Below are 15,379 nucleotides of genomic sequence, written 5' to 3' on the forward strand. Positions count from 1 at the left end.
CCACATTGAAAACAATTCATTCACAGCTTAAGTAACTAACTGGGAAGGAAGAATTCTTCAGACTAGGGTAATCTGCGATTTTTAAATTTCCTTTAAAAATCACAGAACTCTATGAACTTAAGTTGTACTAAATGTCTACCAGAAATCTAAACTATTAAAACATTACAGCAAGGGTTCACTCCACAGTCTTCATGACTGACGTAACATGGCTATACATTCTAGGACTCTGGAGATATTTTTCCATGCCATAAACACACTTGCTGTAAAAAGCTGTTTCTGAAAGAAAAGGATGAAGAAATTTCATTTAAATGTACCATGCGTGTCAGCACCCACTCCAACCTTGCGAAGGTATTTAACAAGCCTGCAGACAGGTGACACCACCCTGGCCTATGTGGCCATCCAAATGCTTCTAAAGCACAATCACGTATCTCAATGCAACTTGAATGCCAGGCACAGTGACTCACACCTGTCATTCCCGCACTTTGGGAGAGGGAGGCGAGAGGATTGTCTGAGCCCAGGGGTTTGAGACCAGCCTAGGCAACATGGCGAGACCTCATCTCTATAATAAATCAAAAAATTAGCTGATGTGGTGGTATGAGCCTATAGTCTCAGCTACTTAGGAAGCTGAGGCAGAAAGATTGCCTGAGCCCAGCAGGTTGAGGCTGCAATGGCTGTGATTGTGCCACTGCACTCCAGCCTGGGCGATGGAGGGAGACTCTGATGCATAAATAAATAAATAAATGCAACTTGATTGTGGCAAATCAAAGGTCCTTACCACGGATGTTACTGATAGAGCAAACTATAGCCGTCCACCAGAGAATAATCGGGGTCATCTGTGAAGAGCAGGACATACAGTGTGAGATCATACTTATTCATGGTAAGATCTTAGCCCCTTTCAAGCCAAGGTAATCCACTTAAAGATTCTGGCAACTGCTTTTTTTTTTTTTTTCCTCCCCTCACTCCCCTGGCTGCTCTTTTGTAAGAAGAAAAACGAATCTCCCACAAAGCCTATGCATGGGAGACATGATGACAAATCAGAGAACATCCGGGAAATCACTATTCCGGCTTATTCATCCTCTTTCCTCCATGCTCAGACTGCAGCACCCATAGTAAAATCGTCCTCCAAAATGAATCACAATAACATCCTACATTATTGAGTGGTAATTATAAAACAACAAAAGGGAAAATAGGCTGGGCATGGTGGCTCAGGCCTGTAATTCCAGCACTTTGGGAGGCTGAAGTGAGAGGACTGCCTAAGCCCAAGTGTTCAAGACCAGCCTGGGTAACTTGGCAGGACCTCATCTCTATAAAAATCAAAAAATTAACCAGGAGTGGTGGTGCATGCCTGTAGTTCCAGCTACTTGGGAGGCTGAGGCAGAAGGATTTCCTTAGCCCAGCAGGTCAAGGCTATGGTGGCTGTGGCACTCCAGCCTGGGTGACAGAGTGACACTCCAACTCAAAAAAAGAGAGAGAAAATAACTTAAATTCTTATATTGTTCAAAGATATAATTTCAGCCACTACATTTTTTTTTCAATCACTAAATTTTTGCTGGCTGCTAAATACAGCATAAGTTGTTCTCCTCTCATTCCTAAATGTATACAGATATATATATTTTTTACTCAAATAATAAATACTTGTTGAATACTCAGGTATGTGAGTGATACGGGGGAAGACCAAATTCCAGCCTCAGGATCTCACTATTAGCCAGAGCACAAACTAACAAAAAGTGATAAGGTGCACATTCCTCCCAAAGGTGTCACGGGAATTCAGAGAAAAAAAGAGACCAGCGTGACTAGTGAAAGATCTCATTATGGGCAGGTACAAAACACACAATATTTAGTTACATGTTTCTAGACACCCGTGCCTCCTATAAAGTATATTTCTGTGTAATCCAAAGGGAACTATATCTCAGTTCTGCTGTTCTCATGGTCCAAGTTGAAATAATCTCTTAGATAAGATGACCTTACAATAAGTTTCTTTTTGTACTTCAGTAACAAAATTCTCTTGGATAAGCCATAAATTAGACCACCAATTACCATATTCCACTCTGACAAATTCTAGTAAGATTCTCATATAGACTCACTCTCTTGGGAATTCGATTCCATTTAACCCTTTTGTTTTCTTCATTTCAAAGTTGTAGTTATTCAACTTTGAAGAGAACCTAACATAAGGACTTCAAAAGGCCTTTCTTGGTGGCATACCTGGTAAGCTTTTAGGAATTGGGGGAGGTCCTCTCCTGTAAGAAATGAAAACCAAAGTCTTTCAGATAAGTTCTTCATATTTTTATAACTTTCTACTTCACGTTATAGGCATATTGTACCCTGGGCGACAGAGTAAGACCCTGATTCAAACAACGAAACCAAAGCTTAGGCTTCAAGATGACTCTATGTGAAATGAAAGCTTCTCTTTCCTCAGGATCCTTTCTATGGAAGGCAGAATTTTTTTTCTGTGAAGGGTCTAATAGCCAATGATTGAGGCTTTGTGGGCCAAGTGCTATCTCTGCTGTGACACTTCTCAACTCCAGTGTGGAAGCAGCCAGAGACAAAACTTAGCTGTAGGTACCTGTGTTCCAATAAAGCATCACATAGAAACACTGAAATTTAGCTGGGTATGGTGGTTCACACCTGTAATCCCAGCACTTTGGGAGGTGAGGGGATTGCCTGAGTCCAAGGGTTGGAGACCAGCCTTAGCAACATGGCGAGACCTCATCTCTACAATAAATCAAAAATTTAGCTGGGCATGGAGGCGCATGCCTATAGTTCCAGCTACTTGGAAGGCTGAAGCAGAAGGACTGCCTGAGCCCAGCAGTTGAAGCTGCGGGCCTTGAGCATGCCACTGCACTCCAGCTTGTGTGGCAGAGTGAGACTTCAACTCAAAAAAAGAAAAAAAGGAAACACTGAAATTTAAATTTCACATGTCACAAAACAGTATCCTTCTGATCTTTTTCCAGGTATTTCAACGTGTAAAGACCATCCTCAACTCACGGGTCCTAGAAAAACAGTTCACTGACTCCTGCTTTCCACAGGCTGTAATCAAGATACTGGAGTTATAAATGAGTCATAATGATCACATTCAAGCATAAGACAGTCCTTCCTAAACTATGGTTATTAAAATCCACATTATGTGTGTCCTAAAAATGCTATTTCCAAAAAGCTAGCAGCTTCACCAAGCAAACGCAGTGGCAGGTCTGTTTTAATTCTAGTGTGTCTCAGAACACTCATAATAACAATGTTTATTCAAAGGGTTTTTTCTCCTTTGAAAGGCCATGTATTACCTTGCCAAGTTAGGGCCTGTTGGCTTTCCTGGTGGGACTGCGTTCCTCTGGGGGCTGTAGAAATTCTCATACATGATGGGAGCTAGGACATTCAGTGAGACAAAACATGAGAGGCAGATGTCTTTCATCCTCAATGACATCTAGCAGGAAAGACTAGTGGGTTAGTTTAAACAACCCTCCCCACCTCACGGCCCCAGTCACCTGGTGGGGTCTGCCCAGTTTTACGCTGATTCACAAAGTATTCAATGTCCTTCTCAATGCTACACATTTCCAGGCTCTTGCGGACGTTTTCGTACATCTAACAGAAAGAAGATCTGTCAGTAGGCAGAGGTGTGTGGGTGACCCTTGTGGCCCATTTCACTAAAACAGGAGGTTTGGTAAACAACTGAGTCTTTCCCAAATGTTGTTTTGAAAAGAAAAAGAGCCAGGCATGGTGGCCTGTAACCCCAGCCCTTTAGGATGCCGAGGTGAGAGACCAGCCTGGGCAACATGACAAGACCTCGTCTTTACAATAAATCAAAAACTTAGCCGGACATGGTGGCACATGCCTGTGGTTCCAGCTACTTGGAAGGCTGAAGGTGAAGGATCACCTGAGCCCAGCAGGTCAAAGCTGCAGTGGCCATGAGCCTGCCACTGCACTCCAGCCTGGTTGACACAGTGAGACTCCAACTCAAAAAAAAAAAAGACAAGTCCCAGATTGGTATTAGGGCTTTTCTCAGGTGCATATCTGCTGTTGATTTTTTTAAATGACGGGAAATATGCCTTTGTGGCAGGGCAAAAATTGTGACTGTAAATTTTTTTTTAATACTGAGACCAAAAAAATAGATGCCAAGTCCCATGACAGAAGACCAATGCCACACACAGACACAGAGACGATGATTTAACTTGAAGGAAAGTTCTTGCATTCACTTCCATTGGCTTTCTGGGTGCTTAATTGTTTTGTTTTGAGTCCGAGTCTCACTCTGTTGCCTAGGTTGGAGTACAGGGCACGCTCACAGCCACTGCAGCCTTGATCTGCTGTACTCAGGCAATCCTTCTGCCTCAGCCTTCCAAGTAGCTGGAACTACAGGCACGTGCCACCATGCCCAGCTAATTTTTTTGATTTGTTGTAAAGAGAAGGTCTTGGCAAGTTGCCCAAGCTGGTCTCAAACCCCTGGGCTCAGGCAATCCTCTCACCTCCACCTCCCAAAGTGCTGGGATGACAGGCGTGAGCCACTGCACCTAGCTAATTGTTCTTCTAAGGTACGAGTCCCATCTAATTGCAAGTGGCTACTTCTTAGCAAAGGAGGTTGTGGGAATTTGATTTGCTGCCTCTGAGACCTGGAAGCCCAGGACAACCGCCGTACACGAGTGAAGCCTGGATCATGGGCCTAACCACACTGTCACTGAGGTTCCTGAGCCCTGGAATGGCTACCAGCCTGGATGGAGGACACTCTCCTAAGACTTGGTGCTGTCCTGGAATGACCCTATTCCAGATAGGGGCCATCTCTATGACATCATGCTGTGACATCTCTGTCTTCCATATATTAAACTGTGCTTGGGATCCTGTCTCTGTTTTCCTGGCCTAATTCTGAATTTCATTTCTCTTTTCATTTATTTATTTATTTATTTTTGCCCTAACTCTGAATTTTTCTTTTTATTTTTTGAGTCGGTGTCTCACTCTGTTGCCCAGGCTGGAGTGCCATGGCACGCTCACGGTCAATTCAGCTTCCACTTGCTGGGCTCAGGAGATCCTTCTGCCTCAGCCTCTCAAGTAGCCAAACTCCAGGTGCATGACCCCATGCCCGGCTAATTTTTTGATTTATTGTAGAGTTGAGGTCTCGCCAAGTTGCCCAGGTTGTTCTTGAACCACTAGACTCTGGCAACCCTCTCGCCTCTGCCTCCCAAACTGCTGGGATGATAGGAGTGAGCTGCCGCCCCTGGAGCTGAATTTCTTAATGAGAAAATATGGTAGTAAATGGACCAGAAGTCGGGCAGGTTACATGTTCATCTGGGTCCTTCCATCACTCACTGTGTGACCTCAGGCAAGTTCCCTTACCTCGCTGGCCTCAAATAAGGTGGAAGTGGTGAGCTCATAAACATCTGTGACTTGCCCGGGAAGAGTCCTCTGGGGAGGCCTAGGACTCACCTCGTCACTCGTGACACACTGCTGTGACAGCTGATTCACATGGAGCCAAAGTGCATTCCGTAAGAAGTTTATTCGTATACATTCTTGTGCCTCAAACACCTATGGAAAGATAACGTCATGTTTATACAACAGCCAAGAAACAGGCTACTCATCTAGATGGGCTGTGACTCAAGAAGGTGTCAACTTTCGATCATCTGTAAACTTATGTCCAGTTGAGAGGATATCCCCCTCCAAAGATGCTCACAAACTCACACTGCAAAGACAGCAAATGGTCCTGATACATGTTAACACAAACTGGATCGGATACAGTTCTGAAGAGAAGAAGTGGTGATCCTGGACACCAGTGTTTTCATTTGAGTTCCAGTTGACATTTTCACCCGCCTATTGATCACCTCCACCAGGCAGACTGCCAGAGCCCCAGATTCCAAACGTTGCCCCCCCCCACCCCGGAGTGCACAAGACTGGCAGGATGGCTGTAACTGTCGACGCTGGTTAGTTGATGAGTACCTGAGGGTACTTGCACTTGGCTTCTAACAGTGTGTATGTTTAAATTTTTTCTTTAAACAACATTAAAATAAGCCAGGTATGATGGCTCACACCTGTAATCCCAGCACTTTGGGAGGCCGAGGCAGGAGGATCACTTGAGCCCAGGAGTGTGAGACCAGCCTGGGCAACATAGTGAGATATTGCCCTACAAAAGAAAAATTTTTAATTAGCCAGGTGTGGTGATGCACACTTGTAGTACCAGCTACTTGGGAGGCTGAGGCAGGAGCATCGCCTGAGCCCAGGAGTTTGAGCCTGCAGTGAGTTGTGTTCAGATCACTGCACTCCAGCTTGGGTGACAGAGTGAGACCCCAACTCAAAATAAAAAAAAATAGAGAGAGAAAAGAAAAAAAAGTTAAAAGTGATTGTCTGGAATATAATTTTTTGGATATAAGCAAATATTACTTTTGAAAAATCAAGCTATTCTACAGAGTGAATGCTATTCTATTCAACAGTGGATGTTGTATATCAGTGTATTTTTAAAGTATTAAATACCATAGCTTTATATTTTGAAACTTTTTATAATATAAAACTGCTTGGCTTTTTCTGCTTATGTATGTGTTTTAAAGACAGAGTCTCGCTCTGTCACTCAGGCTGGATTGCGGTGGAGCCATTATAGCTCACAAAACTTTTTATAATATAAAACTTCAAAAGTAGAGAAGTGTGGATGGGGTGAAGAAGCCCTGTGTGCCCATCACTGGCTTGAATGTTTATCAACTCACAGCCAAGACTGTTTTATTTCTATCCCTTCCAGCTACTCAACTTCCTGAAGTATTTTGAAGTAAATGCATTATTTCACCGCTAAATGTTTTAATATCTGTATAATAATGTATAATACTGCAATAGTATTGCATTACTTTTATTTAAAATATTACATTATTATTTTCTTTTTTGAGACAGGGTCTCACTCTGTCACCCAGGCTGGAGTATAGTGGTGCAATCACGGCTCACTGCAGCCTTTCACCTCCTATGCCCAGGTGATCCTCCCACCTCAGCCTTCTGAGTAACTAGGACTACATGCAACCACACCTGGCTAACTTTTTTTTTTTTTTTTTCTAGAGAGACGAGGTCTCATTATGTTACCCATGCTGGTCTTGAACTCCTGGGCTCAAGCAATCCTCCTGACTCAGCCTCCTAAAGTGCTGGAACTACAGGCATGAGCCACTACACCCAGCCAATATCCTAAATTTTATCATTCCCAGGCAGGTTTCTACACCACATATGTATCCACAAAATGTATTTTAAAAGACCCATCTTTTTATCGTTTTGCATGTTTTTAAACCTTATAAGAATGGCCTCATCCCAAGACTTCCCAAGTGTGGAGTTGGGGAAGTAATGCAGAAAAGGTTGTCTCCAGAGGGGCAAAGGGACTCACAGCATCAGAGGGTAGAGACAGGTCACATGAGATCAGAAATGTCAAAGGCCCACTGGACCCCACACTTGGGGGATGACTGGTGCCCTCCAGACAGGCAGGGACAGAAACTTGGAGACGCAGCCTTCAAAAAGCGTGGCTGGGAAGGAAGGAGCAGTCACAGATGGGAAGCAAGAGCTGCTGGGTCTTTTTAAATTAAATTTTTTTTAATAGAGAAATGATCTTGCTATGTTGCCTAGGTTGGTCTCAAACTCCTGGGCTCAAGTGATCTTCCTACCTCGGCCTCCCAAAGTGCTGGGATTACAGGAGTGTTCCATGGCGCCTGGCTGAGCTGGTGGGTGTTAAAGCCAGGAATGAGGTGAGTCTGAGCACAAGATAACAGAAGCCCACAAGTGCTCTGTGCCCAGGAGGGGTGGCGGGGAAAGCTCTCTGGATGGAATGAGCTCCCAAAAGAGCAGGAAGCAGCCCCTTTTCTATGCTAACAGCAGAAACAGAGCAGAGTGGGTGTGCAGATCAGCGATTCTCATGCTCGAATTTGCATCAGAATTCCTGGGAAGGTGCTTCTGAGTTAGCAGACCTGGGGTTGGGCTGAGGATTTGCATCTCTGACCAGTTCCAGATGATGCTGATGTCACCGGTCACAGGACCCAACCTTGAGAACCGCTGGTGAGAAAACATGCAGGCAGGGCACCTGAGACTTGGGGAAGCTTCCAGGTTAGGTCTGACATTTTCTCTGGGGAACTGTGAGGTCACGTGCTGAGGATGCAAGAGTGGGGTGATGACATCAGAGGCGTGCGGAGAGTTAAATGCTAAGCCGAGAAGCCCACTCACCTGCCATCTGCCTGCCCTTGAACTCCACGGGCACAGGCAGGGCTCTCAGAGGTTATGACATCATCAACCACTAACCAACCATGATTTTGTGCCTTCACTACCAATCATCAGGCTCAGTTCTCAACAGGGCTGCGGGCGTGGTCAGGAGGGGGAGGATCAGAAAGATGAGCTGAGGAAACTCTTCCAGTCCTTTCCATTCTCTGCTTATGTTTCTTGCTTTTTTTTTTTTTTTTTAAATATTGTTGTTGAGTCAGTGTCTTACTCTGTGGACCAGGCTGCAGTGCAGTAGCACAATCACGGCTCACTGCAACATCTACCTCCTGGGCTCAGGACATCCTCCGGCTTCAGCCTCCTGAGTAGCTGGGTCTACAGGTGCCACCACGCCTGGCTAATTAAATTTTATTTTATTTTATTTGCAGAGATGAAGTCTTGCTTTGTTGCCCAGGCTGGTCTCAAACTCTATGGGGTCAAGTGATCCTCCCACCTCAGCATCCTAAGTTTCTGGGATTACGTGCATGAGCCAACGTACCCAGCCTTCACTTAAATTTCTGATTTTCCCCTCAAACTTTTCAACTCTATGAGAACTGGGACAAAAATCAACTGTCCAGGCTCTCAGGGCAAGACCCACCCATCCTGAGCAGCCCTGAGTCCTGGTACCTCGCAGGCCTTGATGTGCTCACTCTGCCACTCCTCTCGGACTCTGTCCAGTGCATTGATGTGCTGCATGTATGCTTTATCTGCAAAAGAAGGAAGCGCACCTGACTCAGAAACTAAGCAAAAGAGTGGCTCGTAGACCCACGCCACGGGCTCAGCTCAGATGGCGAAGAAACACAGAGCCGTGCTAAGCTCATGAGGCTACAAGGAGCACTGAGGTTCGCATGGGTATGATTCCATCTCTCACCCCACAATGTCTCTGCCAAATAAGTGAATGAGGGCACCACTTGCATTTTATTGTTTTGTTTTGTTTTGTTTTGTTTTTGAGTTGGAGTCTCACTCTGTTGCCCAGACTGGAGTGCAGTAGCTGCTCCCGGCCACCGCAGCCTCGACCTGCTGGGCTCCAGCACTCCTTCCGCCTCAGTCTTCCAAGTTGCTGGAACTACAGGTGCGCGCTACCACGCCCTGCTCATTTTTGATTTATTGTAGAGATGAGGTCTCTCCAAGTTGCCCAGGTGGGTCTCGAACCCGCGGGCTCAGGCAATCCACTCACCTCAGCCTCCCAAAGGCACGGGATTACAGGCTGAGCCACCGAGCCCAGTTTACCACTTGCATTTTAAACACTGAACCAAGCCCTGAACAAGAAGCCCTCTGAGGAAGGAAAGGGCTCTGGTTTCTTTCTGGAACAGTCTCAGCCAGGCTTGTCTTTGTCTAATTCCATCTCACTGTTTCCCATCACTTTTTGTTTTTAGGCAAGTTGTCTGGGGAGCCCTCAAGGGGCATCAAGTTGCTTTAGTTCTGGATTGTGAGACAAAGATCGTAAGTGGCCACAGTCACAAGAAGGTGGCTTCCTGCAGGAGATCCTGGGTGTTAGAACCCTTTGCAAACACCTGGCATGGTCTTAGATTTCAGTGACAATGAGGCCTTGCAACTTGACTGTTTGTCTCCCAGCAGGTTAGGGCTGCCAGGGCTGAAGTGAGTTCCTAGATACATGTCCCCAGAAAACCAGAGTGGGCACCTGATTACAAAGCAGCTGTCACAAGACTCCACCATTCATGTTCCTGTAAGGCAGCAAGACCCAAGCAGGCAGCAGCCAGACCCTGCTGCCCCTTTCTTCCCACTCTGTGGGATTCTGAGATGCCCTACTTCCTCCCCCCTCTCTTTTCCTCCCTCCCCCACTCCCTCCCTTCTCTCCCTTCTTACCTTCCCTCCCTTCCTCCCTCCCCTCCCTTCCTGCCTCCTCTCCCTTTTTTAAAAAAAAGTCTAATTAAAGATCTTTATTATTTGTTTTTGAGTCAGGGTCTCACTCCGATGCCCAGGCTGGAGTGACATGGCACAATCACGGCTCACCACAATCTCGACCTCCTGGGCTCCAGTGATTCTCCTGCCTCGGCCTCTCGAGTTGCTAGGACTATAGGCACGCATCACCACACCCAGCTATTTTTAAAAATTTTTTTGTAGAGACAAGGTCTCACTATGTTGTCCAGGCTGGTCTCAAACTCCTGGGCTAAAGCAATCTCCCAGTGCTGGGATTACAAGTGTGAGCCACCATGACTTGCCTCTCTTTCTTTCCTTTTTGAAAAAAAAATATTTTAAAAATATTTCTTTTTAACAGAGACAGGATCTCATTGTGTTATTCTGGCTGGTCTCAAACTCCTTGGGCTCAAGCGATCCTCCCACCTCAGCCTCCCAAAGTGCTGGGATTATAGGCACGAGCCGCTATGCCCAGCCCCTACTCTCTGTTCCTTTCCTCCCTTCTCCTTCTCTCCTTTCATTCCTCCCTTCTTCCCTTCCGATGTCTTGTCAGTCCTACTTTATGTCCATATGTCTTTACTGTGAGGTATATAAACTGCCTTTCTCAGAGACACACGGACGCCACATGGACTCTACCACCACCCCCTTCAGTAGGCACAGCCTCCTCACCCGAGTCCTCTACTGCAGTCTTTGAAGTTGCCAGTTTCACAAAAAGCTGTGGAGACAAAAAGAGAACAAGAACTGGGAACGCTGGGCCAGATGTCCACAGGCAAAACAGACTTAAGGCAACGACTCCAAGTGCTACCTGCATTTCCCTCGTGAGCAAATCATTCAACTTGCCCTCCAATCTTGTCACTATCAGGAAGTAACACAGAGCATTTTGCCCTACGTCTTCCTAAAAACATACCCCTGGGTTTTGGTTGCTTAAAACTTTTTTTTTTTTTTGAGTTGGAGTCTCACTCTGTTGCCCAGGCTGGAGTGCAGTGGCACACTCACGGCCACCACAGACTCTACTTGCTGGGCTCAGGCGATCCTTCCACCTCAGACTTCCAAGTAGCTGGACCCACAGGCACATGCTACCACGCCCAGTTAATTTTTTGATTTATTATAGCGGCAAGGTCTTGCCGTGTTGCCCAGGCTGGTCTCGAACTCCTGGGCTCAGGCAATCCTCTCATCTCCGTCTCCCAAAGTGCTGGGATTACAGATGTGAGCCACCACACCTGGCTAGTTGCTGAAATCTTATATCCAGATTTTACAAAATTAAATTTACAATCCAACCAAGCAAGAGGCAGCCCAGCCACAGGAACACAAGAGCTGGGTTTTGAAGGAAGATGAAAACAAATCAGAATCCCCTCCACCTCTTTTTTTTGAGTCGGAGTCTCACTCTGTCGCCCAGACTAGAGTGCAGTGGCCACTCCCGGCCATCACAGCCTCAACCTGTTGGGCTCCAGCGATCCTTCTGCCTCAGCCTTCCAAGTAGCTGGAACCACAGGCACGCGCTACCACACCCGGTTAATTTTTTTGATTTATTGTAGAGATGCGGTCTCGCCAAGTTGCCCAGGTGGGTCTCGAACCCGCGGGCTCAGGCAATCCACTCACCTCAGCCTCCCAAAGCGCTGGGATTACAGGCTGAGCCACCGAGCCCAGCCCCCCCTCCACCTCTTAACTCCCCACTCTCTCCTTCATGGCCAGGCTGCTCCAGTTCTTCTCCCAGCCCCAAAAATGTGGTGGGGGGTTTTATTGTTCAGAGAACCCCCAATAGGTTCATTTTTTACATTAAAATTATTATTTTTTTAAGAGACAGGGTCTCACTCTGTCGCCCCAACTGGAATACAGTGACGTGATCACAGCGCACTGCCACCACAAACTCCTGGCCTCAAACGATGTTCCTGCCTCAGCCTCCAGAGTAGCTGGAACTTATAGTTGTGTGCCACCACACCTGGCTAATTTTTAAAAACATTTTCTGTAGAGATGGAGTCTTCCTATGTTCCCCAGGCTCATCTCAAACTCCTAGCCTCAATCAATTCTCCTCCCATCTCAGCCTCCCCGCTAGCTGGAAATACAGGTGTGTACCACCATGCCCAGCTAACTTTTTATTTTTTGTAGAGATGAACTCTCACTATGTTGCCCAGGCTGGTCTTGAACATCTGGCCTCAAGCGATCCTCTTGCCTTGGCCTCTCAAAGTGCTGAGATTACAGGCATGAGCCACCATGCCAAGGACATTTTTTATTAAAATTCTTAATTTACTTTGGCTGATCATCAGAAATCTTGTATTGCTCAGGTGGTAGGTCCTCCTAGGTACCTTCTCCTGTTGCTTGGGGTTCACCATGTTGGCACTCCGGTTGACAGCCAGTTCTGCCTCATCTTTGTCCCGGCATTTCTGCTCATAGTTCTTCTTAGCCTTTGTCGTTTTGAACAAAGAGGACAAAACAGGTGAACAGACTGTAACCCTGAATACAGCGACGCTGGCCCACAGGCCCACACAAACCAGGCCCCCTGAGTAGTTCTGGGATCATCACTAGGCAGTGGGCTCCCAGAGGGCACATGTGCTTTCTATCAACCTCTGAAAGGTCTCTCTTCTCTCTAGCTCTTTTCCAAATTACGCATGCAGTGGTGACCTGACTGAGGAAGTCATAGCTCCTAGGTAGCAACACACACACAATACATGAGGTTTAAAAATAGACTGGAACATAGGATGGCATTTGAAATAGACAGAAGCGAAGGATTTATATAGTATTTATAATCTTCTAACTGAGTGCAATCATTCGGTTATTGGTAGCAACTCACTCTAATTCCAGTGATGCCACTGTGTTCCGTGTGCCTCAACATGGCATGTGGATGGCGGGGAGGGCACCAATGCTATTATCTCTTTTACTGAAGGATAGTCATGTTGGCTTTTGACTTAAAGAATTCTTTTGTATGTCATTTAGTAGCCAGCCATGGTCTGTCTTGGGCTACCATGACCACCTGTGTTACAGAAATCGTTCACAGACTGTAAACAGTCATGAATCAAAGGACGATTTTCTGTTTCAACTATGGAAGCAAAGATGTAACTTGTTCAAACAAAGCTGGGAATCAGTTAGCTAATAAATTTAAATGGTGGGGGAAAATGCTCAACTATGCCCCACTTCCAAATCCCTGTCTAGCTGGTTCTCTGAGGCTATCTGTCAACCAGAGACTAAGCACTGCAACCAGAGGGCCTTGATTCAAATCCCAGCCCCACCATTGTCTATGTGTTTTGCACAAATTACTTAGACACTCTATGCCTTGATTTCCCCATCTCTAAAGTGGGGGTTATATATAAAAATGCATATCATATATATTTACTCTCAAACATAGATAAAAATAAAAGCAGAAGCCGGGCTCGGTGGCTCAGTCTGTAATCCCACACCTTTGGGAGGCTGAGGTGAGTGTATTGCCTGAGCCCATGGGTTCGAGACCCGCCTGGGCAGCGAGACCTCATCTCTACAATAAATCCAAAAATCAGCCAGGCATAGTAGCGCATGCCTGTAATTCTGGCTACTCAGAAGGCTGAGGTGGAAGGATCCCTGGAGCCCAGCAGGTCAAGGCTGCGGTGGCCGGGAGCAGCCACTGCACTCCAGTCTGGGCGACAGAGTGAGACCCAACTCAAAAAAAAATGAAATAAAATAAAAAAATAAAAGCAGATATACACTGTATTTCTATAGCTATTACACACAATTCTGTAAACCAATTGTGTTTATAAATGAAGTTAAAAGCCAATAAAATTTAAATTAGTAATAATAAAACAAGAATGACAGCTTCTTTGCAGTGATGCTTGGGGTTCATAAGATATTTCACAGACTTCCCATCCTTCCCGGCATCCCCTGTAGTCAGCTGGGGCTGGCCTTCCAGAAACGAGCTTACCATTCTCTCTCAATGCAGTGCATACATAGAAGTTCACATTTCTTCAAAATTGTAAGAATATAAGCTATTCAGATCACCACAACCATGTAACAATTTTTCATGAAACAGTACATTGGAGACATTTCTGTGTCCAGCACTGAGTCCTGCAGCTGAACAGTTTTAATGGTTGTAAATGCACACATGTGTATATTTTATATGCCACAACTTTCTTGTCTTATTGGAAAACATAGCTTATTTAGAAAGTAGATTAGAGAGAAAGAGAGGCGATTTATCTCCCCAACACAGGGGAGGGGGTCAAAGCTTAAGGAAGCAAAAGCATGGCCATTACTTGCCACAACTTTCTTAACCAACTCTCTATTGGTGAACGTGTATCGAAGCTCCCTTTTTAAAATTTTGCTCTTGAAAATCACTGGATCCCATTTTTTTACTTATATAAAAATACGCTGATTTTATTTTGAGTAGCATGGATTTATAGCTACATAAGACAAATCCTTAGAAAGTGAATTGTCGGGCAAAAGACTATAAACTCATCAGACCTCCCTGCAAGATGGCAGCACCAATTCATACAGCCTCTAAGAGCATTAGAGGCCTAATCTCCTCATGCTTTCACCATCATCAGCATCAAGCTTAGTCAATATTTCCGTGTGTGTGTGTGTGTGTGTGTGTGTGTGTGTGTGTGTGTGTGTGTGTATGTGTGTGTGTGTATTTAAGTTGGAGTCTTACTCTGTCACCCACACTGGAGTACAGTGACATGATTATAGCTCACTGCAGTCGTGACCTCCTGGACTGAAGTAATCCTCCTGCATCAGCCTCCGGAATAGCTGGGACCACAGGCACATGCCACATCTGACTAATTTTTCTGATTTTTTTCTAGAAATAAGTTCTCACTATGTTGCCCAGGCTGGTCTCAAACTCCTGGACTCAAGCGATCCTCCCACCTTGGCCTCCCAAAGTCCTGGGATTACAGGTGTGAGCTACCACACCCAGCCTAAATCATAACACTACTGAAATGTTATATACCACCTAACTCCAGTCAGGATGGCCGTCATCAATAACTCAAAAAACAACAGATACTGGAGAGGATGCAGGGAAAAGGGAACACTTCTACACTGTTGGTGAGAGTGTAAACTAGTACAAACTCTGTAGAAAACAGTTTGGCAATTCCTAAAATGTCTAAAAATCAACCTTCCATACGACTCCACAATTCCCCTACTGAGAATATACCCGGAGGAATTCAAATCACTCTATGAAAAAGATATCTGCACATGCATGTTTACTGCAGCATTGTTCACAACAGCAAGAACATGTAACCAACCGTGCTGCCTACTGAAAGAAGATTGGATAAAAAACATGTGGTACGTATACATGATGGAATATTATACAGTCATAAAGAAGGACAAAATTATGAACTTCACAGCAACTTGGATGGGCTTCAAG

The 15,379-nt window shown here is 45.4% G+C and overlaps 1 protein-coding gene across 1 annotated transcript in view; it reads right to left on the reverse strand.

Annotated features, from left to right (window-relative positions):
• Window positions 1–212: 212 nt before the first annotated feature.
• The window catches only part of PSTPIP2 (proline-serine-threonine phosphatase interacting protein 2), a 56,051-nt gene continuing 40,884 nt past the window's right edge, over window positions 213–15,379 (reverse strand). Inside the window, exons 7-15 of the mRNA XM_021716040.1 lie at window positions 12,360–12,458; window positions 10,726–10,771; window positions 8,806–8,885; window positions 5,404–5,502; window positions 3,477–3,573; window positions 3,276–3,357; window positions 2,203–2,237; window positions 776–833; window positions 213–276 (exon numbers count right to left, since the gene is read on the reverse strand). Of these exons, the coding sequence (XP_021571715.1) occupies window positions 784–833; window positions 2,203–2,237; window positions 3,276–3,357; window positions 3,477–3,573; window positions 5,404–5,502; window positions 8,806–8,885; window positions 10,726–10,771; window positions 12,360–12,458 (588 nt within the window). The 3' untranslated portion in view covers window positions 213–276; window positions 776–783. The remainder of the gene's footprint in view (window positions 277–775; window positions 834–2,202; window positions 2,238–3,275; window positions 3,358–3,476; window positions 3,574–5,403; window positions 5,503–8,805; window positions 8,886–10,725; window positions 10,772–12,359; window positions 12,459–15,379) is intronic.

The sequence above is a fragment of the Carlito syrichta genome, unplaced genomic scaffold, assembly GCF_000164805.1.
Source record: "Carlito syrichta isolate Samal-C Ts95f unplaced genomic scaffold, Tarsius_syrichta-2.0.1 Scaffold308121, whole genome shotgun sequence".
Classification (NCBI taxonomy): domain Eukaryota; kingdom Metazoa; phylum Chordata; class Mammalia; order Primates; family Tarsiidae; genus Carlito; species Carlito syrichta.